Here is a 19,568-nt window from a genome sequence, read left to right as displayed (position 1 = left end):
TGTAAAGTTACCCATGCATATATCCTGTAAATAAAAGGCTATTAAATAAAAAAAATTAAAAAAAAAAAAAGATGGAATTGATAAAATTAGGACAGGTACCTGAAGTAAAACTGCTTTAAGTAAATCACGACCCTGATTTTTCCTCTTGTAGCAAATATCTGTAGTCAGAACAAGTGATCAGAGGAAGATATAAAATAGATACAGATATATAGATATTTTAATTTGCAGCCCAGCTCTAGAGGATTTTCTGGTTGCTGCTATAGCATTTTTTGAGCCTTTCTGCTTCCTAGAGCTAGAGTTTCTTTATCTAAAGGCCTATTTCACCCAAATATTTGGGATCACTCCCATTTTCCCTTTTGTTCATTGAAAGGAAACAAATGGAAAGCAGAGTTAGGTCCTTGGGGTCTCTGAAACCCCAACTCTGGACTCCTTGCTTACTTATCAAAGAGCTATACTGACTCCAAAATGCTTTTCTTATGTTTTGCATGATCATGGGGAAGCTATATGGAAAGATAGAATTTTTGACACCCAAACAATTCTCTATTAAATATGCAGAGAATACAATTACTCATGGACCTAGAGAGGTTTCTGTTGTTTCTTAAATGAAGGGGAATTTACTCCAGTCAAGGTGAAGGGAGCAGCTTTACAGATCAGCTGCCTATGCTGCTAATTGTTTGCCCCTGACTGTGGCAACTTTAATTCCCCCAATTCCTGCATTCCCTCATACCTCCCAAGCAAGTAAATTCTGAAAAGGGCCTCCTCATGTGCTCCTTGGAGAGACTTCAAACTGCTTTTAGTTTTATTAACACCTATTACTAATTGGATAAAAACCTTCCATTGAAAGGTTGTAGGATTTTTTCTGGGAGAGATCATACTCGCTGAAGGGCACATGTTCTACCCATTGCACCTATTCCTTTGAGGAAACAAAATCAAAGAATTTGGGGAAAACCTTCTTTGGTGTCTATCCTAGGAAAGCTGTCTGGATGAGAGACATTTATGATAGCCTCATTCCCCCCCCCCCCCAAGTCTTGTTCTGTATAGAGTTCCTGTTTACTGTCCCTAGTAACCTCTATATTAACTCTACCTTTGTTTATTCTTTCTCTTTTCCTCATATTTAGTCCTTGCATTTTAATATAGTTGTGAGAGTTGCTTCTCCCAGATTCCGAGCCATGAAATTCCAACCACTTGGTCAATCTGAAATCACCTGAGACCTGATTCTGATGTTCAGTACCAGACATTGCCGTTGCCTTCACCTACAACTCACTCATCTCCCCTTTTCAACCTGCACTCCAGTAGAGCTAGCTATATAACCCTCACCAGCCTGAAGAAGCTCCAGCAAACATGATCTTCCCCCCTTTTCCCAAATGAGTTTGGGTATGGACTGCTTGAGGTGGGAATGATGTGATAATGGACCTGAGGCCCCAGGCCCCCACAGTGCTGTAATTCTATGTCTGCCAAATCCGAATCTGTTCTGTGACAAATGTTTCCAAGACAAATGGTGGGAATTGGTGAAAGTGGAGCCTTATTCCTGCTTATTGTTTTAAACTTGAGAGATTATGTTATAGGAATTGAAACAAAGATAAGAAATCCTCATGTTAATAAGATGGGGGATTTGGTAAAACTGAGGACTTCTCAGAATAATCACTTGACAATTCCAGATTTAGTACTAAGGGCCTGTTAATCATTAGGCTCTGGGAAGAAGAACAAAGACTTTCCAAGAGAAAACTTTTAAGAGATAACTGCTTAGAGAAGAACCTGACTATTTAATGGCCTGGAGACATTGGAGAGGTCTACAAACTGGCTAATCTATTTGTTGATTGAGAAAAGCCTGAGGTAAAACCAAGTCTCCCTAAACTATTTTAATTGATTATTAACCTTAGAAGCAGAACAGACTCTTTCTTTTGAAACAAGTCTTGCATAACCAAGACCTTAGTGCCACAAAAGCCCACCTGTATTCCAGAAACTAATAAAGGAATAAACAGTTAATTTTGGAGTGGGTGGAAGAATAGTTTCTGTTAATTTTTTTTTCACTGACCATTTAAATTATCTCACAGCTTTTGTGAACCCAACCCTCCCTCCCTCTGGGACTCTAGTGAGAGGACTGTCCGTTTCTTGGGAGATCCTAATAAAGCTTCTGTTCTTCACTTTGAGATATTTCTGAGTATTTTTGAATTGTGGTTTGCTATCCCACACATAAGCTACTAAGTGTCTGAGGCCAGATATGAGCTAGGTGTTTCCCTGCCCAAATCTAGTATTCTCTTTACTGTACCAACCAGCAGTAGGTTTTTAAACTTACTATCCTTTTCTTTCTCTTCTATGAAACTGTTTGACTTGTGTTTTGTGCATAAATAACAGTAGCCAAGTACTGTTAAGTTGCAGAAAGTTAAGTTATGCCCAGAAAAATTTTAAAAATAAATTTGGTTCTTCCACCTTACTTCACAAATGGAAAACCGAGACCCATGTTTAATTTTTTCATACTAGCTACTGATAGCACATTATTTCAGAAAAGCAGTTATAGACTCAACTCTTATCCTATTTCTCACAATAAATGGCACAGATATAATGAAGCTGTTTGTAAACTAAAACACAATCATTAATTTCATTCTCAAGACATATTGCAAACAACAAATACTTCAAATATATAACAAGGACATAATACCTTATCACTAATGAAGAATTATTTTTTAAAAAAATCCTTTGGGACAAATTTACATTTCTGAACTGCAACATGCCTTAATGAACCAAGTTCCAATAAAGTGAACAGGAAATATTCTTTAATGTGAATAAAAACAAGGGTACACATGAATGTGCTTACTTGAATGCACTTACTGGTGGTTCTTCAAAGGACTAAACTGAGCCTATCAGTTTTTAATAAAAAGCAGATGCTGAGGATTAAACATGAATTCACAAGTGCCTGGCAAGTGAGAAACTGTCTAGAACTGAGGGTCTCTGCTCATAAAAAAGTTATGACATCAATACTTATAAAGGCAGTGTTAGGTTCTAACAGAAGCCACAGACTAAACAAAAAAGCCTGGAATGAATGAGCATTATTCATGTTCTAGACACTGTCCTAAGTTCAATAATACCAAAACCAGTCAAGATTCCTCTTATTTCCCTCTGCTTTTGTTTCCTGATTTCTCTTTCCCAGACTCCCATAGTCTACAGGGCAATTCCAAAATTCTCTCTCTGGAATGACAGGTGCGAAACAAGATGTCTGCTTACATTTACTCGGTCCATATGTTAATGCTATTCTTATTCCTAGATTCTCTCTAATTTATTCTCAAAATTAAAACTAAAAACAGAGACAGAAGCACAAAGCAAGTCATTCAACACAGACACCTTTGTTCTTTGTGAGAACACAAAGAACAGCATGAAAGAATATCTGGGCTTCAACTAGTAAACAAAAGTTATTTGGCACATCAACATGTTGAAGAGAAGCTCCCTAAAATGTCAGTAAACAGTGTGGAAAATCATTTATAGAGAAGCCACCAATCACTAGGAGTCAAAGAAACTTTGGCTTCTGGCATAAAGTTAAATGGCAAAGGAAGAAGGGACTTTTTTTTTTAAAGCATTTGAATGGAAATTAGACAATCAAATTAATACAAACCAGCTCTAGGTCTGTATTACATACAAAAACAAGTACTCAATGAATGCTCCCTATAGGAGAATTCAGAGCCCCTGGGATAATTTCTTGGGATCAGAGCAGAGAGGTTTTGGAAAAGATATATCCCAAATACACTTTCCAGGCAGAGGGAATATTGAATGGTCATGGCTGACTCCTTATTAGAATGCAAAATCCAAATTCTACATGGCTCTGATTGTCTTTTTTTCCATGTCAGTGCCATAGTTATACTTAGTAGCGCAAAGCCCTCTCTAAGATTTAGATTTAACTAAACAGAAGTGTGAGAAATGGGTATTTGTTTGGTAGCTACAGTTATAAAAATTAAATTGGAGAAATGAAACTTAAATTAGAAAACTGAGACCCACAGGGACATAGGCAAGTAGTACAAGTGGAGGTTATCTCCCCCCAAAGAATATAAGAATGTAAGCTCCTTAATGACAGGAACTGGATTTCTTTGATGTGGGCCTGGTCTGAGATTTAAAAGGAACCTTCCCTCTCCACCCTCCCTTAGCTTTGCATTGTTGAAGCTGCTTGGTGGAGAAGGGTGAGACTGGGTCTCCCTACCTGTTGAGCAAACATCTTAGTTTTGTGCTTTTTGGCTGCTGGGGAAAATTCGCCACTGGAAGCACTGAAGAGTGGGGAGAGGGGGTAAGCAGGGAGAGACTCTGCTCTGGCATCTATATAAATCTGCTGAGAACTGTTCACTCTTGCATTCTGTTGCTGACCCAGTTGACGCTGGGGATATTCTTTCTCATAAGACAGCAATAAATCCCTTTTTTGCCTCTCCTAAGACAAATCTCTGATCGATTAATTAGATGGGATGGGGAGGAGGGAAGGGGCAGTGACTGCTTCTCCACACAGGAGCAAGAAGAGATACCTTCGAACTCCTTTTCAGTTGGTTGTCTGAGATAAAGAAAGGAAATCAAGTAAGTGCTCTAGAATAGTTCCTTATTTGTGTGGAAAAAACAGGTGTAAATGAGCTCTTCTCCCACTAGTTGGCATGTAAGATGCCTTATGTAAACTGAATCAAGGGCAATTATGCATAGCTGATAAAGAGGAAAAGGACTGTGTAGATAAGTCAAGCAGAGAATTTGGATCTGGCAGATGAAGAGTAGGTCTGAAAGAGCAACGACTAATCCAATGGACATATAGGAAAACCTTTTGTGCAGTGCTGATGTCTGGCCAGTCACGTGTTTCATAGAGCCAGGTGCCATGAAGCCAACCTGAAACCAACCCTGTTATAAAAGCAAGGAACACAGTTTACATGTATCCCACTGACATGCACAGGTAGGCATTAAAGTGAGTATGAGAAGCAGCACAGTAAGACAAATATCACTGGATTTATACTCAGAATGAAACGGGTTGTGATCCCTTTAAGAAACTGTATTTCCTATTGATTTGTGATCCCTTTCAGATTCCCAGCTCCTCCTGGCTGAGGCATATCCTCCCCAGACAAGTTGCCTTTCCAGGATGACAGAGCCTTTGATTCAATTATAAATCCTGGTCAAAAGCATACCCTTTGAATTCCAACAGGAGATCTGGGCTTGTCCCAGCCCCACTGGGTCTGAGCCAACTTGGGCTCTCCCAGCCCCCCACTAGGACACTCAATATAAAAGAGCCAAAATAAAATCCTCTCTTTGCAGAGGTTCCAAACATGTCAGCTATGCTATGCTTGGGATGCCAAGAGCCTCTGTCCACTGGAATATTCTTTACCAGCGCCACCCTCTCTTTACCCTCACCTATTTCCCTAATCAGACTTTATGCCTCTCTGTCAGGATTTCTAACCTTACTTCCAATCCATTTATTCACCTCTTTTATCAATCTAGGGTTTTGAGTCTGTAAATTCCTTTACAGAGAACCTCTGTGCTGCCAGAAGGAAGTCCCCAAAACTCCCTACCCTTGTGCTGAATCCCAAGAGGGTGCAGTGAAGCCAAACCTCCTCTCTATTTGGTTCCCTGAACCCCAAACCTGCCACTAGACATTACCATTTAACTCCCTGACCACCAGAAATCCTAATCTCATTTTGGTTTCCTAAATCTAAACCTTATCAAGAACACTTGGTTTTTGTCCTAGTTCTATTGTGCCACACACAGTTCCTTTTACAGTCCTGTCTGTTTCCCTAAATTGTCCTGCCTCAATTTCCCTGAATTGTTCTGCCTTAGTTTCCCTGAATTTTGCCTCAATTCCCCTGGTTGTGACCCTCTTTTTCTGTTAATTACGACTGAGATAATTAGGGCTATAAAGATCTGGACACTATGGAATTCCAAAAGATACTACTCCAGATATTCTCTCTCTCAGATACCTAACTGGCATCTTCTATCTCAAAGTTCCAGACTTTTTGTCTGGAACTGACTACTCCCTTCACTCCCAGTTTATCAGAATTTATGGTCAGAGCCTGTCAGAGCCAGATTGATGGTCCCTTCTTAGAAATTCCTGCTCTCAGTGTTTGGACTCCACCCCCTGCCTTTGTCTACCCTGCTTCTTTAGAGCCCCTATATAATTCAGTGGCATCTCACATTTGATGCTAATGTTGAATGCTCAAGACAGCCCTGGGGCCAAAATGGATCCTTTGGTGGCAGAAAATCTCCCCTTCTCAGAAATCCAAATAAAATATTAAAAAGTCTCTAATCTCTGTCTTGCCTCCGTTTCTCCAGCATTACAATTATGCCTGAATATCTTGGGTAGACCAGTCAGTCATGTCTTCATTTTAGACCTCAGTTTCCTTATTTGCAAAATGAAGAGACTGAATTTACTAGTTTATAAAGCTCTGTCAGCTCCAGAGACAAAGACATTCTTTAAATTCTAAAATCTGCTCAGAGTCCTCTACCCCAGATTAGTATGGGCTTTTCTGTTTGCTTTTTCAGGTCTTTTTTTTTTTTTTTTTTTTTTTTTTTTTAAGAATGCCCTTAGGAAGTAGGAAGAATAATCCCCACATGTTGAAATCCAAATGCCCAATCTCTTTTCTTTTGAGCCAGTAAGGCCCCGACCAAACCTTTGTGCTCCTGTGCTGATTAAAGCCCATCTAAGCATTTTCAGTGCTTTGCTTTGGGTTAAGCAACACAAACAATAAATAAATTTTTGATAAAATTTAAGTTTGTACACTGTCAGTATTAAAAGTTTTGCAACTTTTTTTTTGTTTTTTTTAAACTTATAAAACAGATGAAGAGATTAAATTCAATTTAGAGTAACTAGTCTATATATTTGTTTTACTTTGTTTTTAATGATTTTGAGTGAAATATATATATATATAAATATAAATTCATCCTTTAATATTGGTTTCTTTTGTCCCCCCCAAATGAGAAATGGTGAAAAGGTAAAGAATGTCCCATCATTCAAATGAGAGCTACCCTGACCATTAGCTATTGCTTTCTGAGAAAAAAAAAAAAAGAGCTAATCTCCCACCTCCCTTAAACTGCTCTTTCCCCCCCCCCCCAAAAAAAAAAAGGCTAAAGAGGGTAGGAGGAGGAAGAAATTGTGACCAAAGAAGAACTGGAGATCATTATTGATCACAAAATAGATAATTTTGATTATATTAAGTTAAAAAGGTTTTGTACAAAACAAAACAAAATAAAACAAAACAAAACAAAAACACCTAATGCAGACAACATTAGAAGGGGAAGCAATAAATTGGGAAAACATTTTTACATTCAAAGGATCTGATAAAGGCCTCATTTTTAAAATATATAGAGAAATGACTGAAATTTATAAGAATTCATGCCATTATGTCCATCAGTTGGAGAATGGCTGAATAAACTGTGGTATATGAATATTATGGAATATTACTGTTCGGTAAGAAATGACCAACAGGATGATTTCAGAAAGGCCTGGAGAGACTTACACGAACTGATGCTGAGTGAAATGAGCAGGACCAGGAGATCATTATATACTTCAACAACAATACTATATGATGACCAGTTCTGATGGACCTGGCCATCCTCAGCAACGAGATCAACCAAATCATTTCTAATGGAGCAGTAATGAACTGAACTAGCTATACAGAAAAAGAACTCTGGGAGATGACTAAAAACCATTACATTGAATTCCCAATCCCTATATTTATGGACACCTGCATTTTTGATTTCCTTCACAAGCTAATTGTATAATATTTCAGAGTCTGATTCTTTTTGTACAGCAAAATAACATTTTGGTCATGTATACTTATTGTGTATCTAATTTATATTTTAATATATTTAACATCTACTGGTCATCCTGCCATCTAGGGGAGGGGATGGGGGGGTAAGAGGTGAAAAATTGGAACAAGAGGTTTGGCAATTGTTAATGCTGTAAAGTTACCCATGCATATATCCTGTAAATAAAAGGCTATTAAAAAAAAAAAAAAGAAAAAAAAGAATTCATGCCATTGTGCAATTGATAAATGGTCAAAGCTATGAAAACAATTTTCAAATGAAGAAATTGAAATTATTTCTAGTCATATGATTGGCTAAGATGACAGGAAAAGATAATAACAAATGTTGGAGATATGAGAAAACTGGGACACTAAAGGGTCCACATGTGCAAAATGTGCAAAAATGTTTGTGGCAGCCCTCTTTGTAGTGGCAAGAAACTGGAAACAGAGTGGATGCCCATCAGTTGGAGAATGGCTGAATAATTTATGATATATGAATGTTATGGAATATTATTGTTCTGTAAGAAACGATCACAGGATGATTTCAGAGAGGTCTGGAGAGACCTACATGAACTGATGCTGAGTGAAATGAGCAAAACCAGGAGATCATTGGATCTGGGTCTCTTCATCAATGAGATGATGCAGACTAGTTCCTGGGGAGGTGGAGAGAATGAATTAGGAATATTCTTTACTCCCCTTTGCACTTCCAGACAATCTTTCCTTGACTCAATATTTTTCTTCCTTTGAAGTATACTCAATCAAAACCAAAGCCTAGGTCATTATCCTTCCTTTCTCAAGGAGTTTAACATATAGCTGACCATCTTCTCCTCTCCTATTTCTGTTCTCTATCCATGTAGATCCTTGCACAGACCCCATAACTTCCCATTTCCCCAACCCCCTTAAATCTTATGACTGACTCCTTCCTTCCATCACAATGGAACCAACATGTGGGAATAATCATGCACTAGATCTTGCCATAATTCACAAGTGTTCCAGTTCCCTAATTAGAAACGGTTACTTCCCTGGCCATTTCCATAGCCTCCTGTCATTTACCTCTTATCACGCATGCTCCTTCTTTGTCTTTGCTCTCACTGAGCTCCCTGATTCTTTCTCTGCCTAGTACTTTTTAAGCTGTCATGCTGCTCTGACTTCATTTCCTCATTCTCCAACCTCAAGCCAATAGTTCAGTCTCCATGGCCCTCCACCCTTGAATCCCTTGCTTTTTCTTCTAAGTGATGCTCTTCTTTTGCCAAATCTTCACCCCAGATTACTTTCCTCCATCCATTTCTCTCCACCCCCAGTTATGAATTGATGATTATGCTGAGGAAGTCTCCCAACTATGAAGATTAGGAACATTACAAAATTAAGTTCTCACTGTTCCAAGACAGTCCTGATTCCTTCCTAATCTGTTCTCTTATCTCACTTTCCATAAATCTTATCCTAAATCTTTCTTCTTCAAGGCCTCCTCTCTACCTTCAGTGGAGTCTTTACTGAAAAAGACTAATATCATTTAAGGAGAATTATATCTTTTCCAGTCCTTTTTAATATTAAAACCACTTGACATCATGTCCCATTCTCTTCTCCTTTCCCCAGTTTCTTACAAAGGGATGGCCTTTGTATCAAATCTAACACATAGATATATGCCCCTGATGCTGTCCCCTCTCATATTCTCTAGTAGAATGCACTATAATCTCATGATTCTCAAATTTCTTCCCATTAATAGCTTCCTTCCCTTCTTTCCCATGATTTCAAACATGGCCTATCTCTTCTATCCATAAAATAATTATGATGATTAATAATAATAATGATAATAAAAACTTCATTAGACCCTACTATCTCCTCAAGCTATTCCTTCCTTTCTCAAAATCCTTGAAAAAACTGTGTACACTCATTGCCCTCACTTCTCCTTTTGCTCACTCCTCAACCCTTTGCAATATGGCTTCTGATCTCATTACTCAGCTAAAAAAAATAGCTCTCTTCAAAGTTACTAAGAATATCTTAATTGTCCAATTCAATGATTTTTTCCTTGGTTTTATAGATTAGGAGTTCCTATTGTAAGTTCTCTAAACTGGTTTGCTAATATATTTTTATTTCACTAAATATTATCCAATTACATGTTGAAAGTTTTTTTTAGCTTTTTTTTTTTTTTTTAATTTTGAGCAAGATATCAGGGGGGAAAAATCTGTCTTCTAACACTGGTATCTTCTGCCCACCCCTACTTCCTGGAAAAAGTGAAAAATAGTGAGAATCTCCACCACACTTAAACTGGAAACCACCCTAACCATTAGCCATTACTTTCTGAGCAAGAAGAAAAATCAGTATTAAAAGAACTAACCAGCATCCACATTCTACCCCCACAAAAAACAAAGAGTTAAGGAGTTGGTAGAATACCAGTTAATTTCTGGACTGCCTATGTAGAAAGTAAATGGCTTGTGTTTTTAGAAATGGTTCATTTTTCTATATATTTGAGAAATGGGGCCATTACCAAAAAAAAATCTGCTATAAATCTCCTCCATTTTCTTTCTTTCTAATTTTAACTGTACTTGACTTTGCTTGTGTAAAACCTTTTCAATTTCATGTAATCAAAATGCCCCATTTTATTTCCAATGATGCTTTCTATCTCATTTGGACATAAATTCTTCCCTTATCCATAGATCTTACAGTTTTGTTTTTCCATATACTCTCCTTATTTATTTACACTATAACTCTTTGTCTAAATCACTTTTCCATTTTGACCCTATATTGTTATACAGTATGAGATGTTGGTCTATGCCTAATTTTTCACAATGCTTTCCAATTTTCCCAGCAATTTTTGTCAAATGGTAAGTTTTTACCCCCAAATCTTGGATCTTTGGATTTTTCAGTTTCTAGATTACTAGAGTCATTTCCCACTATGGATTACATACCTAATCTATTCCATAGATGCATCACTCTTATTTCTCAGCCAGTTCTAGAATGTTTCCATGATTACTGTTTTGAAATATATTGCTAGGCCACCTTCCTTCACATTTTCCCCCACCAATTCCCTTGTGTTCTTGAGTTCTTGTTCTTCCAGATTAATTTTGTTATTATTTTTTCTAGTTCCACAAAATAATTTTTGATAAGATGACTAGTATGGCACTAAATAAATCTAGGGGGAATTATTATTTTTCTTATATGGGGTTGGCCTAGCTATGAGCAATTAATATTTCTCCCATTGTTTAAATGTCTTTATTTGTGCAAAAAATATTTTGTAATTGTGTTCATACAATCCCTGGCAACAAATTTATCTTTGCAAGAAGATTCCTGAGTATTTCATACTATGTGCAGTTATTTTGAATGGAATTTTTCTATTTCTTCCTGTTTAGTTTTGTTGATAGTACATAGAAATGTTGATTTATATAAGCTTATTTATATCCTGTAACTTTAAAATCTTTCAATTAGTTTTTTAGTTCATTCTCTAGGGATAAACAAACTGGTTTTAAGAAAAAATGTTTAACACCTATATTTCAATAAGTTATGTCATGTGTACTCCATCTTTTTTCCTGAAGTGCCAATTGTTGAACATTTATAGCACATCTGATTGAATTCATATATTGTATCATTATTTGTTGAGCTATCACCAGTCAATGGAAATCAACAATTTTCTACTTCTTTGCTACTACCAAAGTGCTTTTTCAAATATTTTTGTATACATGGGAGCCTTTCTTTTTATCTCTTTGAGAAAAAATGTTTAAGAGTGAGATAATTTGGTCCAAAAAGGTATGAGAACTGTAGTCACTTTCTTAGCTTTCCAAATTGCTTTTCAAAATGATAGAACCAATTCATATTAACTATGTATTACAATTCACAAAGCTTTTCCTGTTCTCCTCAGTTGTTAACATTTTCTCCCCCTTGAAATTACTCTGAAGACAAACTATTCTCTAAAGAAGAGATGAAGAAAATAAACTTCCTTTCCTTCTTTGAAAAGGTGGAAGGAATATGATTGTAAACATTGCATATACCATTAAACTTGGTCAATGTATTGGTTAGTATTGCTAAATTCCTCACCCCTTTTCCTCTTTAGCCTTTAATTATAAGAGTATGCAATTTGGTTTTGGGGTAAAAAAGGATTATATGGAAATTCCAGCGACAGAAAATAAATTAAAATTTTTTTTTCATAACTTGATTTTTTTTATCACTTTTATACCTACTTAATCTTTATCAATATATATGTTGAAGTCCTCCAACCTGGAAAATGTAAGCTCCTCTCCTTGAGGACCTACAAGAGTATCTTGCAGATAGGAAATATCAAACAAAATATGTATTGAACTGAATCAAACTGAAGTCTGATTTTAAAAAATATTTTTAATTGACATTTTTTAATAGAGAAGGAAATTAAGGTGGAAATTCTGGTTAGGAAACCTAGATTTGTTTTCTAGTCTACCCTAAAAATTGGTGTGGTCTGGGGAAAACCTCTCTGCCTCTGCGTCCTGCCTCCCCTCTCAAATTTAGGCTTTGATTTCCTTCATTGGATGGGATCTAAGGTTCTTTTAGTTCTAGTTAATTAATTGCATATTCAGGGTCACATATCCCAGGTCCCTTGATTTCTCCTACTTTACTGTTCCCTCTGCTACACCACACCACTTCCCCTCCTCCTAACATAACATCAAAATGGACAGCTGCCCCTGGCCACTTGTCACATTATATTTCTGATATGAGACTGAAAGGAATGCAGCCACTGATATGACTAGGAGGGGTTGGTTGGCTACATCAATAATGGAAATAAAGACTGTAGCCTGCCAAGCTGAAAGTTCAGAGAGTAGTGTCAACTACAAAATCAACAACTCTCCAGCTGTTTGCAAAGCCAGGGTTTCTCAGATGGAATTTCCATCTAAGGAGAGAAAGAAGGAAGCAGCTGACAAGGGCCAGCTCTTTCATGTTGACTCTCATTTGTTTTCTGTTGCCTTTTGCAACAGACTCTAAAGTCACATGGGTAACTTAACCCACAAGGAGCAGTCACTTATCCTCTCAGCAAGGGGATGTCAGCTACCCATATGGAGAGTTTAGCTTAATCAGAACTTCTTGAACTTGCTAACATCTTTGACAAGGTTCCAGAAATATCCCTTGCTGAATGATAATAAGTCAGGGAACCAAAACATTGTGATTTCTGGAGAAGTCACTTGTAGACACTAACTAACTAGTCATCTAGCTTTTCTGGGACTAAATAAGCATCAAAGGCACTTAAAGCCATGCCTGAAGATAAGATTTGTAGGTAGATTATGCATAGGTATATTCATATAAAGCCAGTACCCAGTTTGAGTATGGGGAAGAAAGCCCTCATTCTTGTTCTCTGTACCCATATTATATACCTACAGCCTCACCTGAGACTTAATTCTAGCTTCCTTCAGCTTTCTATGGAAACCTAGAGTAAGCTACTCTACACTACAAAGGTAGGTTGAGAGTTCTTATTCTCAAAGACTAAGTCTTTGAAGGCTTATGAGAAGCAAAGTCAGACTGAGAAAAGTGGAAATTAACTTAACACTTAAGAACACTTTACAGACTTTTTAATCTTCAAAGTTATTATACACACCTCTGTGACTTCATGATCACTAATGGAGTTTACAATTGAGAAGCCAAACACAGAGATACAAAAGTGTCTGGAGAAGGCAGCATAAGGTTCAACACTATGAAAACTTTTTAATCCAGCTTCTCAACCTCAATGACTCTAAAGGCTTGAAAGTATTTCAGGAGAAATCTAATCTAACCTATACTTTTATATTTCTTATAGGAAGGCTGTCTTTTTTTAAAGGGTTGGGAAGCATAGAAATAAGTCCAATTCACTTCTGGATAGCTTTAGAATAGAGAGTCTTTCCTTACATTGACATAAAACTCTCCATATTTTTCATCTATTGCTTCTATTTCTGTTCTCAAAGACCAAGAAAAAAAAGTTTCCTCTGTCTAACCTTTGAAAGCCCTTTAAGTAACTGAAAACAGTAACCATCTTCTCCTTCATCCTCCCAAAATATTTTACATGGAAACATACTTGCAAAGAGGGAAATCACATCAAGAACGAAGAGCAAGTAATATGGATATATGTTTTGTATAACTGCATGCAGAATCAACATTATATTTCTTGCCTTCAAGTGAGATAGGTGAGGGGTAGAAGGAGAAAGAGAATGTGAAACTCAAAATTAAAAAAAAAAAATGAATGTTAAAAATTTTTTATATGTAATTGAGAAACATCTAATGAACTAAATTTATTTATTTATTTATTTATTTATTTATCTGTTTGTTTGTTTAACGAAAAGCAAAAAAGACACAGGCTGAACAAAACAATAACCCTGGAGAAACTTTATCTTCCACTTCCTTTAACACAAGTGTCTTGTATCAAATAAGAGCAAAAGGAAAAATAGCTTGAAGGCACCATAAGCAGCTCATGACAGGCTGTCTCATTCTCTCCCAAAACAAAAGCTAGAAAATCCTCCTAAAAAAATGTCAGTTGGGAAAGAAGACAAACTACTAGCACCTTCTCTGGTTTACATTTGATTCCCGTCTTACCTCTCATTCTCTTCTTTCACTGCAGTAAATTGGGTTGACTGTCGATTGGCTCGGGCCTGTTGTTCCTGAGCCTTCTCGCTAGCTTCTAGCTCTTGTTCCAGGGAAGAGCTGGTGCTGCCTTCTCGACTGACATTGCTACTGCGTCCAGGGCTATTCTCTGTTGAAGCCCTTGGGGATTCTGTATTCTGCTTCAAGGTCTGAAGCTTGGCAAGAGGGATGATGTCACAGTTTTGTGGCCGGTGCCATACAGTTCTCTGAGTGGTGGCATTATAATAATAAAAACGAGATGTGTTTGGATCAAAAAGCTCCCACCACTGGTTCTCATTGGTACGTTTAATCCGCACGCCAGCAGGTGGGTCCCATACACACTCGCCTGTGATGAGATTGGCATACATGCGTTCTCGTGTTCGAGGCTCGATGATTTCCACCCATTCTAGCCTGAAAAAGAAAACACCAAAAAGAGAATGTCTGTTAGGTATGATCAGAAGAGAAAGCATCCGGGGAAAAAGAGGAAGTGGCATGTGCCGGGGCAGTCAAGCCACAGCCACCACCATGATTAAGGCCTCCCTTTCTTTAGACCTCAATGGAGATAGCCCAACTCTCTCAGCCCAAGAGCTGTGGGAAGAGAACAGACCTCCAGATCACTGGCCCTGCAGTCAGGACTACTTGTCTCATCAATACCAATACCAATTGCTACTAAAGAGGAAGAAAAACCCAAGAGATCTGGAAATGGCAATACAATCCTGCATCTGGCCCAGCTCTATAGTCATCATTCTGGGAAACATCTCCCCCACTTTGTATCTGACCTATGGCAGAGCATTCTAAGCTCGTATTGGTCTGATCAACCACAGTCAGACAGACTGTAACTTGATTCTCAAAGTGATGTCATTTTGGTCCTCTTCAAGAACAAAGGACAACAACCACCACTTTGTTGCTTTCTTTTCCTGTGAATTTGTGGTATGTCTCACTTAGCATCTGGTCTCTGCAAGATGAGGCCCAAATAATATGTTTTAAGCCTTCAATCCTGGAAAATCTATCTCTTAGAAAGATAGAAAGGGGTAATTAGGTAAGATAGTGGATAGAGTGCTGGGCCTGGAGCCAGAAAGACTTCAGTTAAAATCTGGCCTGACACTTAACTAGCTGCAGGAACTTGTTCACGCAAGTTACTTAACCTCAGTTTGCCACAGTTTCCTTATCTGTAGAATGAAGATAATACTAGTCCTTCCCTCTCTCAGAATTGTGAAAATAATATAAGATAATTGTAGTGTGTGTGTGTGTGTATAAATATATAGTGCCTGTAAGTACTATATAAATGTTAGTTATTATTAAAACAAGTTTGTTTTATTAAGTTAGCACCATATGATGTTTGGTCTTATTCTCCCCCAAATTATCCCATTAATCCCTATTTTTTGTTTCAGAACTGATTTCATTGGTATAAAGAACTCATTCAACCTATATAGATAAGTAACCATGTTTATATAGATACATAATCTTGGAAAGTTGACGGTGCAACAGTATGTGTCAGATGAACCTGAACTTAAGTTTTTCTAACTGCAAAGCTGGTTCCTGATCCATTAAAATGCTGAGTGACAAAAAAGTAGGCTAAGTATGCTGACTAGGCCAAAGAGATGAACCAAGATTATCATGTTTACAAAGATTAGGCAGCTGACACCTTTTGGGAGGAGGAGGAGGAAGAGTTAAGATTTTGGTTGGGAGCCTTCCTGGGCCACAAATTAAACTCTCTTCATATGGGTTCATATGCTTAAGTCATCATCAATTCATCTCCTGGGCTTTTAGTGCAACAAAAATAGGAGGAAACAATGAAAAGGAATGATGGGTGTAAAGTAGGTATCTAGAAATGATGTTACCTAGAGGATAGATACACAGGCTGGCCAGTGCTCTACTTGAATGGATTTGCTTTAAGCTTTAATGACTTTTTCTGTTTCTGTTTGGTTTTGAATCTTATTAAACAGAAACATTTCCCCTTCTACATGCTCTGGCATTTCCTGATTGGTTTAACTACTGCCAATCTAGACATACCTTGAACAAGAGACAACTGGCAGTCAACAGCTGCCAAAATCACCCCACAGAGCAGCTGAAGCTTACAAAAAGAACCAGCTGTACAAAGAGATATATAAAATCACAAAGCACATCAATCTGAGTCTTCAGTAGGAAAAATAAATACAATTTAACTCAAGCAACATTTAGTATGTATGATCATGAAGCAAAAGGAAACTGACTAGCCTCAGTTTCCTGCTGAAATAACATTTGTAAAACATTTAATTAAATCTTATAAAATGATGATGCTCTTGTAAAAATATATTAACCAATACTCAGACTTTCATCTGTTGAACTCAAAGAATTATGTAAGTCTTTATTCTTCATAATTAATGTTTTCAATACTTTTAAAGTCATTGTTCTATGGCACCAAAAGCCTTTTACAACACTAACTCATCTATCCTCTATTATTTTTCTAAAGCAGCCAACACTGATATTATATAAAAACTGAATTTGTTATTCATTTGCTATAAGTAACTCAAAGATCATGTAAGTTCACACCAATAATCACTGGCAAGACTATGAAGATATACCAAGGTTCCAGACTGCTGTCTTAAGCTATGAGAGTAATAAAATTTTTAGGAGTAGGATCATAATGTACAATAAACAGTGAACATCCACTTTGTACAAGACAACGTATGAGATATTAGAATTATTATACACAGCTATGACCCTTGTTCCTTCAGTAATCATGATTTAGTTGAGGATATAGGATATATTATTATTACTTCTATGCAGATGATTCCCAGATGTGTGTGTGTGTGTGTGTGTGTGTGTGTGTGTGTGTATCTGTCCTTCCATTAATCTATCTATCTTTAAAATTTATCTAGCTCTGGGCTTTCTCTCCTGATCTCTAGTTTCTACATCATCAAGAGACTTGCACATTCGGAACTGGATTTCTCATAGCATTTCAATGTCCAAAACAGAAATCGCTCTTTCCCCTGTCAAACTTTTTTTTTCTTCTGAACTTCTAGTCACACACGTTCCCAAAATTAGTGTTTACCTTTGACACTTCATTCTTCATTTATCTAACAAATTGCCAAATCCCATTTCTAAATCCACAACCTTTTTCAGCACTCTCTTGTTCAGAGTCTCATCACAGTTTGCCTAGACTATTTCAAGAGCTTCCTCATTTTGCTTTCTCATGCCTCTCCCCTTTCCAATCCATCCTTCACATGGCTTCCAAAGTGTTAGTCTGAATATCACTCTCCCTGAAAACACACAAACACATTAATAAACTGTTGGTTTTCTATAATCACTAGGAACAAATATGAACTCCTCTTTTTGGTATTTAAAGCTTTTCATAATCTGGTCCCTTTATATCTTTCCCATTTCCTTCCATCTATTCACCCTATAGTCCAACCATAAAGTTCTCCTTGATGTTACTACTCACACATAACATTAGGTCACACTTGTATATGTTCTTACATTGGATTGTCCTAAAAACCTAGAGGGTTCTCCCTCCTCATATCCATCTTTGAAATTCTTTATTTTCTTAAGACTCAGCTCAAGTGCCAGCTTCAGAAGGAGACTGGTGGTGTCTTCCCCTTAAAGGTTACATGTGTGTGGCAGTGTCTGATCTTTGTGATTATATTTCTGTAATCTCCCATCTAATATTTTTTATTTCAAATTTCTGCATAAATATTCACTAGAGAAATTGGTCTCTATTTTGTCTCTTCCTGGTTAGGTATCAATGCATATTTTTGTTATAAAAGAATTTGCTAGACTCCTTTACTATTTTCCCAAACAGTTTATATATTAAGGGAATTAACTGTTCTTTAAAAATTTGATAGAATTGTTGGTGGAGTTGTAAACTGATCCAATAATTCTGGAAAGCAGTTTGGAACTATGCTCAAAGTTATCAAACTGTGCATACCCTTTGACCCTGCAGTGTTTTTACTGGGTTTATATCCCAAAGAGATCTTAAAGGAGGGAAAGGGACCCACTTGTGCAAAAATGTTTGTGATAACACTTTTTGTAGTGGCTAGAAACTGGAAACCGAATGGATGCCCATCAGTTGGAGAATGGCTGAATAAGTGATGGTATATGAATGTAATGGAACACATTACTGTTCTATAAGAAACGATAAGCAGGACGATTTTAGAAAGACTTGGAGAGACTTATATGAACTGATGTTGAAGGAAATAAGCAGAACCAGGAGATCATTGCACATGACAACAACAAGATTATACAATGATCAATTTTGATGGCCCCTTTTCTCCCCCGCTCTCATCCCCCCCCCCCCCCCCTCAATTTAGGTTAAGTGACTTGCCCAGGGTTACATAGCTAGGAAGTGTCAAGTATTTCAGACCAGATTTGAACTTAGGTCCTCCTGACTTCAGGGCTGGTGCTCTATCCACTGCTCAACCTAACTGCCCCTTGATGGCTCTTTTCGACAATGAGGTGATTGAGGAGAGTTCCAATGCTCTTGTGATGAAGAGAGCCATCTACACAAGAGAGGACTGTGGGAACTGAGTATGGATCACAACATAGCATTTTTACTCTTTGTTGTTGTTTGCTTGAATTTTTTCTCATTTTTTTCCTTTTTGATTTAATTTTTCTTATGCAGCATGATAATTGTATAAATATATATACATATATTGGATTTAACATATATTTTTAACATGTTTAATATATATTGTATTACTTGTCATCTAGGGGAGGGCTAGAGGGAAGAAAGGGAACGCTAGGGTTTTCAAGGATCCATGTTGAAAAATTATCCATGTATATGTTTTGAAAATAAAAAGCTTTAAAAAAATTTGGTAGAATTCACTTGTGAATGCACCTAGTCCTGGAGAATTTTTCTCAGGGAACTCACTTGTGCCTTATTCAATTTATTTTTCTAAGGCTTTAAGCATTTTATTTCCTCTCCTGTTTATCTGGGTAATTTATATTTTTGTAAATGGTCATACATTTCACTTAAGTTGTTAGATTTATGGATACATAATTGGGGGGAAAACTCCTAATAATGACTTTAATTTCAACATTATTCTACTTTTTCTTGTATTTATCTTAATATTCTTATTGTCTCAGGCAGTTGACCATTCTAATTTTCCAGGAGTTTGTTGCTCTGCAAAACCATGTTAAGCTGTCAGTTCTTTTTTCCTAGTCTTCCTTTCATAGTCTTGTCTCTTTTCCTCAAGAGCTCTCTTGCTTCATATTTCCTAGGAATTCTGGTTGAGTTTTTGTTCAAACTTTGCTTTTTGTTAAGGTTTTGTTTATAGATGTTTTTAAATTGTTCTC

The 19,568-nt window shown here is 37.0% G+C and overlaps 1 protein-coding gene across 4 annotated transcripts in view; it reads right to left on the bottom strand.

The window, feature by feature from the left end:
- The window catches only part of ARHGAP39 (Rho GTPase activating protein 39), a 327,894-nt gene that overhangs the window by 164,198 nt on the left and 144,128 nt on the right, over positions 1-19,568 (bottom strand). For all 4 annotated transcript variants that reach the window (XM_031947348.1, XM_031947350.1, XM_031947346.1 and 1 more), the window contains exon 4: positions 14,268-14,705. In XM_031947348.1, coding sequence (XP_031803208.1) covers positions 14,268-14,705 — 438 coding nt within the window. The remainder of the gene's footprint in view (positions 1-14,267; positions 14,706-19,568) is intronic.

The sequence above is a fragment of the Sarcophilus harrisii genome, chromosome 1 (assembly GCF_902635505.1).
Source record: "Sarcophilus harrisii chromosome 1, mSarHar1.11, whole genome shotgun sequence".
NCBI classification, from domain to species: Eukaryota; Metazoa; Chordata; class Mammalia; order Dasyuromorphia; family Dasyuridae; genus Sarcophilus; species Sarcophilus harrisii.
Note: the sequence above shows the minus strand (reverse complement) of the source record. Positions and strands in the feature narration are given on the sequence as shown.